Source organism: Cherax quadricarinatus, chromosome 44, assembly GCF_038502225.1.
Source record: "Cherax quadricarinatus isolate ZL_2023a chromosome 44, ASM3850222v1, whole genome shotgun sequence".
Classification (NCBI taxonomy): domain Eukaryota; kingdom Metazoa; phylum Arthropoda; class Malacostraca; order Decapoda; family Parastacidae; genus Cherax; species Cherax quadricarinatus.
This window is the reverse complement of record NC_091335.1, coordinates 15615928-15633841: the sequence shown is the minus strand read 5'-3', so window position 1 is coordinate 15633841 and position 17914 is coordinate 15615928. Positions and strand designations below refer to the sequence as shown.

At 40.8% G+C, this 17914-nt stretch overlaps 1 protein-coding gene across 1 annotated transcript in view; it reads left to right on the top strand.

Moving 5' to 3' along the window:
• Positions 1-6528: 6528 nt before the first annotated feature.
• Positions 6529-17914, top strand: part of LOC128697451 (hemocytin-like) — a gene marked incomplete in the record, with an annotated part of 289908 nt that continues 278522 nt past the window's right edge. Inside the window, 6 exon segments of the mRNA XM_070094123.1 lie at positions 6529-7049; positions 11246-11382; positions 12218-12403; positions 13034-13205; positions 14895-15025; positions 17135-17230. Of these exon segments, the coding sequence (XP_069950224.1) occupies positions 17155-17230 (76 nt within the window).

Genomic DNA, 17914 nt, shown 5'->3' with positions numbered 1-17914 from the left:
CTTCCACAACTCTGGTACAACACCGGTAAGGATGGACGCATTAAACACACTCGTTAATGGCTGACTAAGCTCCATCTTGCATTCCTTAAGTACCCTGGAAAACAACTCATCGGGTCCCGGGGACTTATTTTGCTTCAGTTTGTCTATCTGTTTAATAACCATGTCCCTCGTGACAGTAATATTAATTAATGTAAATTCATCAGGAATTAAATAATTGTTAATTACTGGAATCTCGTTTACATCTTCCTGTGTAAAAACTGACAAAAATTAGTCATTAAATAAGGAACACATTTCCAGTTCGTTATCCGTCAGCTGTCCATTCCCAATTTTCAGAGGTCCGACTTTTTCCTTCAGCTTCGTCCTATACACTTGAAAGAACCCCTTTGGATTAGTCTTCGATTCATTAGCAACTAAATAACAAAAAAGGCACAATACCGTGACTGGAACGATACACAAATAACCCGCACATAAAAGAGAGAAGCTTACGACGACGTTTCGGTCCGACTTGGACCATTGACAAAGTCACACTCTAATTTCGTAGTCACGTTTAGCCTTTCTAATCCCCTTTTTTACTTCTCTTTTAAGCTGAACATATTGGTCAGTAAGGTTAACCTCTCCTCTTCTGATGCGCCTATAAATTCCCCTTTTCTCCCCTAATAGATGCTTTAACCTACTGTTAACCCATTTGGGATCGTTATTATTAGACCTAATATCTCTCTGGGGAATGTATATACTCTGGGCACGGTGTACATTATTAAGAAAAAAATCATAAAAGCAGATCACTTCATAATCATAAGTATGATCATCGCCAATAAAATCATTAGCTAGATAACCCCAATCAAGATTAGACAGATGTTCCCTAAGTCCATTATAGTCGGCAGAACGGAAATCAGGGATTTTTACTGTATTATCATTATTCTTGCATTCTACTCATAATCATCCATAAGGTCTGTCTCTCTCTACACAATCATAGGCTGCCTTTCAATCCAAACCAAGTACACCTCCTCCACCCATCCTACGCTCCTCTATATAATCCTTTATCCTCCCATGTTCACTGTGCATTGTTCGGCCTGGCACACCCTTTTGCCCCTCATCAATAACCTTCCCTATAACTACACAACCTGTTACCTAAAACTATAGCAAACAGTTTATAATCCCCGCACATTAATGACAATACTCTATAGTCCAGTATGTTACTCTGTATCTCCCCCTTCAGTACCAGGATGACCACCCTTGTTCTTTGCATCATACTCAACTCATACATCCCGCATCCTTCATCTCGTTCAGCAATTGCACCAAGAATTCCTTCATGACCTCTCATTTTTTTTTTTCAAATAAAAATCATTGGGTATTCCATCGATCCCTGGTGTTTTCCCTACACTTATTCTCTTTAACGCCATCCACACTTCCTCTTCATCTATGGACCCCTCTATTACTGCCCTATCGTCCGATCTTAAGGTCCTTTGTATCCCCTCCTCTAAAATCTTCTGATCCTCCATGTTACTTTCTCCCCGTCTCATATAAATCTCAAACCACTTATCGGCAAAAACCACTCATACTGTCCGTTGTAACTAACCTTTGACCCATCTTATACCCTCCCACATCCTTATGTACATCCAACTTCATCATGGTCATTATCCTTTGCCGTAACCTTAAGCGCCTCAGTAAACATGCCGATGGTTTATCCCCCCATAAAACATCCTCCAATCCTCCTCTCACACTCTCACCATCAAACCATGTAATCTGCATTTCCAACAATTACGCTTTTATTCCCTCAGTCACATCCACCGGATATATCTCTCCAACACCCTCATAACACTTTTTCAATTGCGCTTCCAAATACTTCTGCAACCCATATTTCCATTGACTTAACCTCTCTTCTCTTCCTCATAAAATCCACGTATTCCAGGCTGCTCCTCCCACCATCAGAGTATATCACCCCCCTTCCTCCCATGAGCCCATTCATTCGTCCACCACTCAACAAAACTATCACCTCCCACCAACCCCTCTAACAATCTCACATTAAGTTTCCAATAACTCGAATAACGCCTTGGTAAACCATTGCACCCACATCCGCTACCAACCCTCTATGATCTGAAAACACGACATCCATAACTTCGGTTTTAGCACCCGATATCCAAGGAGAGGCATAAATACGATCTAATCGTGCCGCATATTCCCTACGCACGTAAGTATGCTCCATTTTCCAACCCTTCCCCTCACTACATCCACCGATCCAGCGCTCCCTAAAACATCCCGCAAAACCCCTAACACACACCCTGCACCCCTCGGCTCCACACCTTTCCTACGAATCACACTACTCCAATCTCCTCCTAACAAAGAATAAACAGGCAACCCCCGCATATGATATATTAAGGTGCCCCGAACAAAATCCTCTTTTACACACCTATTACTATCCGCCGGCATATATACACTCACGAAACACACCCATACCCCCGCCCATATCCCATCCCCCTTCCCTCCTCTCCCTTCCCCCCCCACTTCTTCCCAGTGTAACATTCGAGAGGGACTGACCTCCGCTATTAATACAGCTGCACCTCCCTTTATCTTTCCCGTATACCCAGCATATGCATGATACCCATCCACTAACAAATCTCGTTCATACTTAAAATTATGCTCCTGTAGAAATACTACCTCTATGCTATATATCTCCTTAAAAATTCACTAAACCATCTGCGCTTTACATCGGCCCTTAGGCCACTCACATTTAATGTTAAATACTTATAAATGCTATCGGGGGCTTACCCGTTGTCTTGTGTCCTTGTTTTTCTTTACGTTTCTGCCCACTGTTCTTATCAATATTCCCTTTCCTAGCCTCACCTTTCCCCTGCCCCCTCCCCCCCCCCCAGAGACTTGTCCTCGCACGTCCACCACGGGTTTATGAGCCGGTCTCTGTGCAGGTGTAAGGACATCTTCACCATCAGAAGCACCAGTCTCTTTCTTACGTGATGCACCAACTACTTGCATGTCCTCATCACCTTCCTCCCTGTGTACCTCAACCTCAGCCTCACAAACCCTCGGAGGTTGCTCGTCCCTGCTACCCTCATTACCTGCCTCATGAATCCTGCCTCCTCCACAGATTCCATTCTTTACAATACTCAAGAGGACCTTCCTCATTATGATCAACCAGTAAGCCTTGTAACAGAGAGTTTATTGCAGCCGACACACCATTACCCAAATCCTCTTGACCCACCTCGTCCTCCATTCTCATTGTCTCAATAACCTGAGGCACCTCCAGCAACGTTGCACACTCCTCAGAATGTTCCTCTACTATGTCACTCCAAGTCTTACGAACCCCGTGATACTGTCCTGAAGTCTCGGTCATCTCTTCACTATCCTTCCCCACTCCTGTCCCAGCGCCTTGAGTCTCAGGTACTGATCATCGACGACACTGCGCAGCCATGTGTTCATAGGCCCCACACAATCTACGTCTCTGGCCCGCATATGTTACATATACCTGAGTCCTAAAATCGCTCAATACCACATATGAAGGTATGGATCTGCGCAAAGGCATCTTAAGGGTAAAGGAGCCCTCACGGATGCCAGCATGCATACCCGCAGACCACCTTCCCACTGTAGCTAAATATATTACACCATACTCTCCAAACGCTGCTCGTATGTCCTCCTCATCCGCCTCAAACGGCACGTTTCTGGAGTTTACCTGGAGAGAGTTCCGGGGGTCAACGCCCCCACGGCCCGGTCTGTGACCAGGCCTCCTGGTGGATCAGAGCCTGATCAACCAGGCTGTTACTGCTGGCTGCACGCAAACCAACGTACGAGCCACAGCCCGGCTGGTCAGGAACCGACTTTAGGTGCTTGTCCAGTGCCAGCTTGAAGACTGCCAGGGGTCTGTTGGTAATCCCCCTTATGTATGCTGGGAGACAGTTGAACAGTCTCGGGCCCCTGACACTTATTGTATGGTCTCTTAACGTGCTAGTGACACCCCTGCTTTTCATTGGGGGGATGTTGCATCGTCTGCCAAGTCTTTTGTTTTCGTAGTGAGTGATTTTCGTGTGCAAGTTCGGTACTAGTCCCTCTAGGATTTTCCAGGTGTATATAATCATGTATCTCTCCCTCCTGCGTTCCAGGGAATACAGGTTCAGGAACCTCAAGCGCTCCCAGTAATTTAGGTGTTTTATCTCCGTTATGTGCGCCGTGAAGGTTCTCTGTACATTTTCTAGGTCAGCAATTTCACCTGCCTTGAAAGGTGCTGTTAGTGTGCAGCAATATTCCAGCCTAGATAAAACAAGTGACCTGAAGAGTGTCATCATGGGCTTGGCATCCCTAGTTAACTTTATACAAGTATAAAACTTGGATACATCCCTCATCCGTACCTCCAAACTTGAGTTAACAGTCATACACACATCCTGGTACTTCACCATCTTGTCGTAGATTGCAGCCGTCACAAACATCCTTGATGCACCATTTAATGAAATGCCATACAGGTCGTCATTGTTGATGCAAAAGGTATCGCGCAGGATGGCAAGCAACATAATAGATGCATTCGAGTTATACACCATGCCTTTCAACACGTCGATACACAGTGTTGATCCTCCTCCTGGTGGACTGTGCCATCTTGCGAAAATCACTCGTAGCTACCAACAGGTGCGAGTGCTGCAGCCAACGTCCGACCTCCACCAAGGGTGATCGACGAATGCGTTTTTAATTTACACAGTTGAGGGAACCCTTTAGTACTGTACAACTTGATGTTAGATCTGACATGTTGTCAGACACAGTATTGTAACTAGATATCAGAGCCGACACGTTGTCAGACTGTTGTAACTAGATGTCTGAGCTGACACGTCAGGCAGAGTTGTAACTTGACGTCATAGCTGACACGTTGTCAGGCACAGTGTTCGTGTCTGCCACTGACTGCCTTCATGGCTTTTATTTATAAGAGTACAAGTTGCCTGGATCAAGAGTCCTTCAGTGGCATGAAGAACCCTCCCTTGAGGGGGTTCTGATAACAGAACCTAACCTTGCCACGCTGGCGTGAGATTCATCTGTAAAAGCTTGCATTTGTGGTCACAGTGGTGGCCCATGCTAACCTCCCTATGGTGTATAAATATACCTAGTTGGATGAATCTTATAATAGCCAGTAAAATAGGTACCTGGGTGTTAGTAGACTGGTGTGGGTCGCATCCTGGGGCCAAAATACTCAGCATTACTAGGTTCTATATAGTAGTATGTCGCTGATGTCAGCGAAGCCCAGTAAGATGTATCATGTACTTGTAGAAATAAAGATTATTTTTATTATTAATAATTCATTAGTTTATTTATTGGTGTACTATTGTTAGTATTTTGATTTATTACGTTTTAGTTTATTGGTTTTATATTTTTAGTATATTGTTTTTATTTAATCGATTTATTAGTTTGTTGGTTCATTACTTTTTATTTTCTTGGTTTATTCGTTCATTGATTTATTTTTTTAGATTATATTTTCATTAGTTTATTGGTATATTAACTTTTTACTTTGTTTTATTTGTTTTTAGTTTGTGTTATTAGTTTATAATTTGTTTTATTAGTTGATTGTTATTTGGTTTGTTGATTTATTTGCTTTTAGTTTAGTTTTATTGTTTATTTATTGGTTTATTAATTTATTAGTCTATTAATTTAAGTTTATTGGCTTATTAGTGCACTAGTTTATTAATCTGTTGGTTTATTAGTCTATTGTTTTTATTTCATTGTGAGTTTATTGGTTTCTTAGTTTATTGGCCTGTTTATTTATTTGTTCATTAGTTTATCGTTTTATTGGGTTTAAAGCTGGTCGACTACATAAGGATCATGAAGGCCGCATGTCACCTGTACACTACCAGACAAATCAACTCTCAGTGTATATACACTGAGATACACGTCTCGCGCTCTGTAGAGCTTAATCAAACTATGATAAAGCCTTACACAGAGCGATATGTTGTCACTGTTATTTCTCATTTATGATGTACTCTTTTTTTTCTTCTGTCTTTACACCATTCACGTTTATTATTATTATTATTATTATTATTATTGCTTGGTTATTTATTTTTTTCGCAGGCCCTTGTCATTCGGAAACTTCCCAGGGTTTCCGGCAGCTTCTTCGACATCCTTCAGATCAGGACCATCCTTCAGATCCAGAAAGGGGTTCCAGGAGCCTGAAGCTCCAGAGGTCCTACTGGTTTCCTGGCCTTGGGGGAGGACCAGATTCTTTCTTGGAAGCAGCCACTACTGAGAGGAGCGAGACTGAGGAGGAGGAGGTTCAAGGCATCGAGTTCAGCGGGAGTGTGGCTTCGGCAACTCCAGAGCAGGAGCTGGAGGAGTCGTAAGGGTGGAGCAAGTAGGATTATCTCTAAAGGAGGGGAAGCGCAAAGTCTCCTCATCGCCGTCCACTTCGTTTGGGTTCCGGAGGTTTCATCCAGTTTGGGCAACCCATTCGGGTTTTCGAGGGTTCGTCCAGTTTGGGAAGCCGAGACCCATCTTCGTCGTTTCCATTCGGTGGCTCCCAGGCTCCGCCTTCAGCGCATCATCGGGTATTGATTTCGGTGGATTGAGTAGTGAAGCTTTCAACGGGGCAGGGATTCGATTTTCGGCAGATCACCAAATCTAGAGCGTAGTGGCCCTGGAGCGCCAACTTTCGGCCTGTCTTCAGGTGCTGACTTCAATCCTGGTAATGTTTTTGGGTCACCAGGTTCACCCTTAAGTGCGCCATCTGGCAGTGCTTTCGGAACTTCTAATGCCTTCTTCCTGGTTCGCCAGGAGCTCCCCAGGTGGGTAGACCTGCAGCTGGCAGCACCGCCAACACCTTCCCCAACTATATGGCGTCCTTCACAGGCTCCGGCAATAATCCCTTTGGTTCGTCACCCATCAAGTTTCCGTCTTCTAGGGTCAGTTCCACCATCTTCAAGCAGTATCTTCCCACAGCCTGAGGGAGGTTCTGTACTCTTCCCACCTGGCAACAACTTTGGATTGCCTGAGTCCCCTGCAAGCTTTCCTTTTCCAATAGATGAAAATATAGCCAAACTGTTTCTAGGAGAAATAGACCTCACCACCCCAAAGTAAGTACTTCATTATTATTATTATTATTATTATTATTATTATTATTATTATTATTATTATTATTATTTTCAACAAGTCGGCCGGTCTCCCACCGAGGCAGGGTGACCCATAAAAGAAAGAAAATCCCCAAAAAGAAAATACTTTCATCATTCAACACTTTCACCTCACTCACACATAATCACTGTTTTTGCAGAGGTGCTCAGAACACAACAGTTTAGAAGCATATACGTATAAAGATACACAATATATCACTCCAAACTGATAATATCCAGAAACCCCTCCTTTAAAGTGCAGGCATTGTACTTCCCATTTCCAGGACTCAAGTCCGGCTATATAAAAATAACCGGTTTCCCTGAATTCCTTCGCTAAATATTACCCTGCTCACACTCCAACAGATCGTCAGGTCCCAAATACCATTCGTCTCCATTCACTCCTATCAAACACGCTCATGCACGCCTGCTGGAAGTCCAAGCCCCTCGCCCACAAAACCTCCCTTACCCCTTCCAACCTTTTCGAGGACGACCCCTACCCCGCCTTCCTTCTCCTACAGATTTAAATGCTCTCCATGTCATTCTACTTTGATCCATTCTCTCTAAATGACCAAACCACTTCAACAACCCCTCTTCAGCCCTCTGACTAATATTTTTATTAACTCCACACCTTCTCCTAATTTCCACACTCCGAATTTTCTGCATAATATTTATACCGCACATTGCCCTTTGACAGGACATCTCCACTGCCTCCAACCGCCGACTCGCTGCTGCATTCACAACTCAAGCTTCACACCCATATAAGAGTGTTGGTACTACTATACTTTCATACATTCCCTTCTTTGCCTCCATAGATAATGTTTTTTGACTCCACATATACCTCAATGCACCACTCACCTTTTTTCCCTCATCAATTCTATGATTAACCTCATCCTTCATAAATCCATCCGCCGACACGTCAACTCCCAAGTATCTGAAAACATTCACTTCTTCCATACTCCTCCTCCCCAATTTGACATCCAATTTTTCTTTATCTAAATCATTTGATACCCTCATCACCTTACTCTTTTCTATGTTCACTTTCAATTTTCTACCTTTACACACACTCCCAAATTCATCCACTAACCTTTGCAATTTTTCTTTAGAATCTCCCATAAGCACAGTATCATCAGCAAAAAGTAGCTGTGTCAATTCCCATTTTGTATTTGATTCCTCATAATTTAATCCCACCCCTCTCCCGAACACCCTAGCATTTACTTCTTTTACAACCCCATCTATAAATATATTAAACAACCATGGTGACATTACACATCCCTGTCTAAGACCTACTTTTACCGGGAAGTAGTCTCCCTCTCTTCTACACGCCCTAACCTGAGCCTCACTATCCTCATAAAAACTCTTTACAGCATTTAGTAACTTACCACCTATTCCATATACTTGCAACATCTGCCACATTGCTCCCCTATCCACTCTATCATATGCCTTTTCTAAATCCATAAATGCAATAAAAACTTCCCTACATTTATCTAAATACTGTTCACATATATACTTCAATGTAAACACTTGATCTACACATCCCCTACCCACTCTGAAACCTCCTTGCTCATCCGCAATCCTACATTCTGTCTTACCTCTAATTCTTTCAATTATGACCCTACCGTACACTTTTCCTGGTATACTCAGTAAACTTATTCCTCTATAATTTTTACAATCTCTTTTGTCCTCCTTCCCTTTATATAAAGGGACTATACATGCTCTCCGCCAATCCCTAGGTACCTTCCCCTCTTTCATACATTTATTAAACAAAAGTACCAACCACTCCAACACTATATCCCCCCTGCTTTTAACATTTCTGTCGTGATCCCATCAGTTCCAGCTGCTTTACTCCCTTTTATTCTATGTAATGCCTCACGTACCTCCCCCACACTTACATTCTGCTCTTCTTCACTCCTAAATGATGGTATACCTCCCTGGCCAGTGCATGAAATTACCGCCTCTATTTCTTCCTCAACATTTAAAAGTTCCTCAAAATATTCTCGCCATCTACCCAAAACCTCCATCTCCCCATCTACTAACTCCCCTACTCTGTTTTTAAAAGACAAATCCATACGTTCCCTAGGCTTTCTTAACTTGTTTAACTCACTCCAAATTTTTTTCTTATTTTCATTAAAATTTCTTGACAGTGCCTCTCCCGCTCTATCATCTGCTCTCCTTTTGCACTCTCTCACCACTCTCTTCACCTTTCTTTTACTCTCCATATACTCTGCTCTTATTATAACACTTCTGCTTTGTAGAAACTTCTCATAAGCTAACTTTTTCTCTTTTATCACATCCTTTACTTCATCATTCCACCAATCACTCCTCTTTCCTCCTGCCCCCACCCTTCTATAACCACAAACTTCTGCCCCACATTCTAATACTGCATTTTTAAAACTCATCCAACCCTTTTCAACCCCCCCACTACTCATCTTTGCACTAGCCCACCTTTCTGCCAATAGTCGCTTATATCTCGCCCGAACTTCCTCCTCCCTTAGTTTATACACTTTCACTTCCCTCCTACTTGTTGTTGCCACCTTCCTCTTGTCCCATCTACCTCTTACTCTAACTGTAGCTACAACTAAATGATCCGATATATCAGTTGCCCCTCTATAAACATGTACATCCTGGAGCCTACCCATCAACCTTTTATCCACCAATACATAATCTAACAAACTACTTTCATTACGTGCTACATCATACCTTGTATATTTATTTATCCTCTTTTTCATAAAATATGTATTACTTATTACCAAATCTCTTTCTACACAAAGCTCAATTAAAGGCTTCCCATTTACATTTACCCCTGGGACCCCAAATTTACCTACTACTCCCTCCACAACATTTTTACCCACTTTAGCATTGAAATCCCCAACCACTACTACTATTATTATATTCATGGGGTTTGATCTGAAGAGGTGGGAAACTCCAGTTCCTGTGATCTAGAGCTCTTCACCAGAATTAAGGCACCTAATTTAGGGGCGTAGTACAGAGAATGAACATTCTGTCAAGATAAAAATTAACGTTTCACTCTCCAGGAGCTTCGGTAAGCCGTTACAGATAAAGATTGCGTGTTAGTGTTCCGAGATTTTTTGTCAATTTATTTTGCTGACACAGTAATACATGTATAGATATTAGTCATTGTTATCAGAGAGCGAAATAAACATGCATGCTTCTAGAATAAACAGTAAAAAAAATCGAATCCTTGCATTCATACGAGATTTGCATTATATGCTAGTTGTCCGTAGCTCGATTGTCAGCTCACACACTGAGGTCAGTGGTTCGATCATCGGTATGGAGGAAAATATTAGGATTTGTTTCCTTAAGACACCTGCCGTCCCTGTTCACCTATCAGTAAAATAGGTACTTGGGTATTAGTTGATTGGTGTGGGTCGCATCCTGGGGACAAAATTGACCTAATTTGTTCGAAATATTCTGCATAACAAGGGGCTTTCTATATAGTATACCTTGTACATGTACTTGGAGTAAATAAAGATATTATTATTATACATTCATACTTATCGCTAATTTATGTACCCATACACACACACACACTCAAACCCTCTCTCTCTCTCTCTCTCTCTCTCTCTCTCTCCTTTCTCTCTCTCTCTCTCTCTCTCTCTCTCTCTCTCTCTCTCTCTCTCTCTCTCTCTCTCTCTCTCTTTCTCTCTCTCTCTCTCTCTCTCTCTCTCTCTCTCTCTCTCTCTCTCTCTCTCTCTCTCTCTCTCTCTCTCTCTCTCTCTCTCTTCTCTTTTCTCTCTCTCTTCTCTCTTCTCTCTCTCTCTCTCTCTCTCTCTCTCTCTGTTATATCTGCACATACAGTCTTTCGCCATTATATGTACACATACATTCACACTCTCTCTCATTAGCCACATGTGTGACACTTTTATTTCGTTCTGTCACAACTTGTATATGATGCATTCAAGAGGTTCCACATGTGTCATATATAAGAGTGATATATTTCACTTACAACGTAGTCGTTTGTGTCATATATGAACTCCGCATGTCTCTGCCTATCCCTGATTGTGTTGAAATATCAATCCAGTCTTTCTATACGTAAAATGAGGAAGCACTAAACTAGCAGGGTTTATACAGTACCTATAAGCACCCCTTGAATCAAGATCAAATTAGTTGGATCAAGAGCCCTTCATGCCTGTAATGCGTTGCAGGCCTCCCATCCGCGTGACTTCACCTGAAGACTGGAACAAAGTGTTCAGTGGCGGCTTGGACGCCGAAGATGACCCCGAGCTCTCTAAGCTGGCGCCTCTGTTAGCTGGCTCCTTCAGACAACCGGAGACCAGAAGAGGTAAGTCCTACTCCGTTTATGCGTAGAGCCGGATTAAGATTTTGTAGGTCCATGGGCTACAAGTACTGTGATCCCCTCCCCAGAGGTATTTTCGAAAGGGAAAAAATAATCACAAGTCAATAGTTCATCATATACGTGATGTAATAACATACTTTAATAATAAACTTACTGTGAATACTTTTTCACTTAATGTGTGGAGGCCCTCCAGCTGGCAGAGGCCTTTGGGTTGCAGCTCCTAAAGCCCATGCTTTAATCCGGCCCTGTTTGTGCCATACATCATAGTTTGTTAGGTAGTAACTGATAGGCGATACTACAAGCTGTGGATAAACAAACTTATGTACAGTTTAAAATATTTATTAAAATAAACGTTTCACCACAAGTGGCTTTATCAGTCATGACGCCGATGAAGACACTCTTGGCAAAATGTTTACTTAATTAAATACATGTCCCTCAGCTCTACGTGTCTCATCCTTGTAGTCTGCTAGGTTGAAGACCTAGCGACTACACCAGAGTTATTGAGGCATGTAATAATTTATTATTACTCCTTACATGTCTTAGATCAAGCTTAATGGTTGCCACATGTTAAGACTGACATATTAGCTAACTTATTAAACGGCTTATTATAGCTTATTTCTTTTATAACTACATGTACTATATTCACAAAAATAAACACGTTTTAGTAAGCCAGTCACAACGACTCTGTCATGTTAGATTAGCCACAATATCTCTTTCATATTGGCCAGCCTATATGGCTCACTCACGTTAGTCCGAGTTTATTATTGTAATCATATTTGCATAAACATGTTAAAGGTATATCACTTGCTTTTCTTACCAGGTTGCAACTCTAAACCGGGAGCACCAAAGAACGGTCGAACCGACTGCTCCACCTACTCTGGGTGCCGAGCTGTGTGTAACTCTCGCTACCAGTTCCCCACTGGTGAGCGACGCCTCTTCTTGGTGTGTGAAGACGGTGCCTGGTAGGTCACAGGAGGCAACCGAGACACTCTCCCAGACTGTGAACGTAAGTATAAAGAAAGAATACAAGTCAAGACACCCTACTAGCTGGAACGATTCACACCAAACCTACAAGTTGTAGCTGAAAAACTGAATGACTGTCTCCTGGGAAACTAGTTTATTAATAGCGTACCACTATGCTAATACTATGACTTTTCGGTCTGTCTTAGACCATTAAAAAGTCGCAAATCTGATAATTATCCAGGACGGACTGTAGTGTCGTCCAGTTTTCATTTCGAATTTGTGGATTAATTGTAAAGAAAATAGAACTAGAAATAGTTTTAATTTTTTATCAATAGATACATTTTATTACATAATACGGTACAATTTTTTTATATATTTTAGAGTGATATCTAAACTGTCGTACCTGCGCGCCTCTGGAAAAAAAAGTGATAATAATGTGAATGATGGTGAAAGTATTTCTTTTTTGGGTCACTCGGCCTCGGTGGGAGACGGCCAGTGTGTTAAATATATATATATATATATATATATATATATATATATATATATATATATATATATATATATATATATATATATATATATACATACACATACATCTGTACTCCTTATATTATCTGTGTGAGCAGCTTGATACAATGTCTAACGTCTTGTCTAACTTTGCCTGTGTTTACAGCTATCTGCAGCACACCCTGCGCCAACAACGGCATCTGCCTGGCACCAGACACATGCCAGTGCCCAGAAAACTGGGATGGTCCCACCTGCGAGGTGCCAAAGGTGGTGCCACCCAGGGAATGCTCCAAAAAGCCCCCGACTCCAACAAATTCAAGAATATTATGCAGCAAGAAGTTAGTTCATATAATTCTTTTTAACTGGGAAGCATTAAATTTGCAGGGGTCATGCACAGCCAAGGAATGGGACGTAATCAGGTTTCATACAAGGAAAGGGAGAACAGCTCTAGTTCCTTAGATCAAGAGCTTTTCATTGGCTTCAAAGCACCTTTTCCCCTCCTTGAGGGAATCAATGAGTACCTGTCAAGTATATGGTGCTGGAATACCGACAAATTTTAGTTAATAAAGAATTTATTAAGTTTTCAGTTGGCGCTTGTATTCTTATCAATTAGAAGTACCTACCATCATGACCACCTAACTGATGTTTACCGCCTTTGATAATTTCACAGCTGTGACTTCTCTCCGAGACATGACCTCATTATCTTTGACTTCCTTTATAAAGCAAGAATGAGGCTTCGGTTGAACAACTGTTACATCAATACAGTTGTTCAGACTAATTTTGTTATTTTTAGGCCTGAGCCTGTTAGTTACAGCACTTTCTGGTTAGTTTATTTGTTGTAACAGTATTATATTGTAGATCTGTACTTTAATTTTTGTTTAATTTAATTATGACTATTTGTAATAGAAACATTAAAATTTTATATAATCGACACCATGCCCAGCCCTTCTAGGGTAGGGTAGGTGCCTGAGCCCGAGCCTTTAGCTCATAAGACTGTCATTCCCAATTGCCCCCTTGGGGCGGGGATGGCAGACCAGAGAAGCCTAGCTTGTAGCTAGGCCTGGGGATAGTTGGTCCCAAAGATGAGGTACTTGTGCCTCCTCCCATGGCAGACTTAGGTCTCAGACACTCCCTAAAGAGGGAGCCAAGGCCGGGCCATCACTTGGAAAAGGCCCGGGCCGGGAATACCGGCTAATCTTTAATAATAATAATAAATAATAAACATTTTATATAAACCAGTTATTTTGTCTCTATGTCTTGTGGTATTGATAGAGAGACTTTCAAATTAAAATTGCTCGAGGTTTCCGCTTGTCCTGTATTTCCCACTTCCCAATAGTTCATGATGCATTGAAACTTAATTAAAATCATAGATTCCATCACCGGTAAGCTGGGAGTGGCTGCTTGTCTTGGCTGCCAGTACAGTCAATGGTTACCTCACCTTCATGTGTTCACCAGGACACAGTCTTGTGGCGGCGCATCCTAGTACCGCCATCACTAAACTAGTTGTTATATGATAAACACCTGCGCCTGGTGATTTTTTTTTTTTCGCGTGATGAGAAATAAAGCAAATAAATTGAGACCTCGTCCAATTTTCACGATCAGTCTTCGAGTTAGACGTAGTGTTTTCATCACTATTTTGTGAAACAAGTGTTTTCACTCCTAATTTGTGGGTTAGCTTTTTTTATCATTTTGTAGCTCGGATGAGTTTTATCATCAGTATGTGAACCAAATGAGTTTATTACTAATTTGTTGGATAGGTGAGGATTCTATTGCTAATTTATGGGCCAGATTAGGATTTTATTGCTAATTTATGAGCCAGATGAGGATTTTATTGCTAATTTTTGAGCCAGATGAGGATTTTATTGCTAATTTTTGAGCCAGATGAGGATTTTATTGCTAATATATGGACCAGAGTACCTATTATAACTTTATATTATGGCCAGAGGATTTGTGTACCAATTTATATACAAAATAATAAGTTTATTATGAATTTGTCAGCTGAGTAAAAAGTGTATTAATACTCGCAGTGAGTGTTCTGCTCGGTGTCACGAGGGATATCACTTCGCCAAGGGCACCTCCCGTCTCACTTTTGAGTGTGACGATGGTACCTGGGTGGTCCGCCAGTCCAGGTGGGCCGGAGCTGTTCCTGACTGTCAGCGTAAGTACAACCAGTTATATATCTTAAATACACGGACTTGAGTCCTGGAGGTGGGAAGTACAATGCCTACGCTTTAAAGGAGATTGGGATATTTGCTCTTTTGGGTCACCCCTGCCTCGGTGGGAGATGGCCAGCGTGTTCAAAATATATCACATTGGAGGGAGGGAGTATGGATGTGAATGTGTTTAGGTATTGTGGAGTAGACTTGTCAGCGCATGAGTTTATGAAGGACGAGGTAAACCATTGAATTAATTAAGGAAAAAGGGGGGGTGGTACACTGAGGTATCTGTGGAGGACAAAGAATGTCATCCATGGAGGCAAAGAAGGAAATGTGTGAGAATATAGTTGTACCAACACTATTATAAAGGTATTAAGCATAGATTTTAAATGCTGCGGCAAGAAGGAGGCTGAAGACAGTGAAGATGTGTCTAAGGGCAGTGTGTGTAAATATCATGAAGAGAATTCGTAGTGTGGAAATTAGGAGGAGGTTATGAGGCCTGGTCACAGACCGGGCCGTGGGGGCGTTGACCCCCGGAACCCTCTCCAGGTGTGGAGCTACTAAAAGTTTTGTTCAGAGGGATGTTGAGGTGGTTTGGTCATTTAGAGAGGATGGAGCAAAATAGAACGACTCGGACGGTGTATAAATTTGTAGTGGAGGGAGGGGGGTAAAAGAGGTTTTGTGTGTAAGGGGCTTGGACATGCAGCAGGAATGTGTGAATGTTAGGAGTGAATGGAGACAAAGGGTTTTTGGGACTTGACGAGCTGTTAGTGTGAACAGGGTAATATTTTGTGAGGGATTCAGGGAAACTGGTTAGCCTGGAGGTGAGAGGTACATTGCCTGCACTTTAAAGGAGGGGTGTAGGATATTGGCTGTTTGGAATGACATCTGAATGGTCGTATCTGGGCGCCTCTGCAAAGACAGTGATTATGTGTGAATGATGGTGAAAGTGTTTTTTGGGTCACCCTACCTCGGTGGTAGACGGCCGACATGTTTTGTGTGTATATATATATATATATATATATATATATATATATATATATATATATATATATATATATATATATATATATATATATATATATATATATATATATATATATATATATATGTCGTGCCGAATATGTAAAACTGGTCAATTAGCAAGAACTCATTTAAAATTAAGTCCTTTCTAAAATTTTATCTTATACGTTTAAAGATATATATTTTTCATTAATATTAATGTAAAAAAAATAATTTTGCTCCAAAAGAATCTTAGAAAACTTACCTAACCTTATTATAACAAGAACAATTTATTTTAGCCTAACCCAACTAAATATATTTTAGATTTCTTTACAATAATTTAATACTAAACAAACACAGTGAAATATATTTTTTTCGTTTCGTTCAGAATGATTTTGGCGAAATTATTGCATACACAAATTTTCACTTGTCCTATATGGCAAGATGAGCGTTGCTATTTAAGCCAAGATCGCAAGTTCTGCCTATTCGGCACGACATATATATATATATATATATATATATATATATATATATATATATATATATATATATATATATATATATATATATATATATATATATATATATATATATCTTCTTTCTTTCAACGTACCAGCCTGTACATGTATGTGTAGTGTGACCTAAGTGTAAGTAGAAGTAGCAAGACATGCCTGTAATCTTGCATATTTATGAGACAGACAAAAGACATCAGCAATCCTACCATCATGTAAAACAATCACAGGCTTCGTTTTACACTCACTTGGCAGGACGGTAGTACCTCCCTGGGTGGTTGCTGTCTACCAACCTACTATTATATATTATATATATTATATATATATTATATATATTATATATATATTATATATTATATATATATTATATATAATATATATACATACATACGTGTCAGAATGAATTTAGCTAAATCAAAATTGCGTTAAAGTGAGGTTTCTATGTTACTTTTGGTCCAAACTTAAAAATCTTTGTCGTTGTCAATTAAAAAAAATTATCATTTTGTAAAAGAATTTTTTTGGAACGGTTTATTTTTAAGGCAGTTTTGCCAAAATTCGGCAAGTTCGGTTTAGTAGGCATGATTTATCTCCTTGCAGCCGTGTGTGACCCCAGCTGTATGAATGAAGGTCGGTGTATCGCACCCAACGTGTGTGAATGTACTCCTGATTATCGTGGGGATATCTGCCAGTATCGTAAGTGTTTAGTTTTTTTTTCTACATTACTTGTATCGTAGGTACTTCAACTGTCCTGGTGATCAGCCCCTACTGCCTTACCTCTTCTTAGTAATGCCAGGTTTTATGACATTTCCTTTCTTCCACTGTTAATTTGTACCACTTTTCTCTCTCTTAGGTGTTATTCACATACATTGTACCATTTATTGTCTTTGTAAAAATATTCTCTCCACCACAACTTCCTTCATAGTCTCTTCCTCCTGTTACTGCATTTATTATCATTAGACTTTTCCTTCAAATATATATTCGTATTCTTGCCACATTTATTCACCTAAATATTCTCTATTCTGAAAGTTTACTTTAATACCTGTTTTAGCGATTAAAGTATATTTAATGTTGAAGATAATCATGTCCAACGTTTGGGCATCTTATTGCCGAAACGTTTCGCCTGCGCAACAGGCTTCTTCAGTCTTTTTTCAGTGAAATACAGGCGAATATAACTGGAGACAGCACCAGCAGTAATTTTGACGTGATAAGCCCTGCAGCCTTGGTAGTAAGTGATCAGTTCCTCAAGCCTAGGTAGGCTTGAGGAACCGGCCACTTCCTTACCGAGGCTGAAGGACTGATTACGTCAAAACTACTACTACGAGTTATATTCGCCTGTATTCGACTGAATAAGCCTGTTATACAGGCGAAACGTTTCGG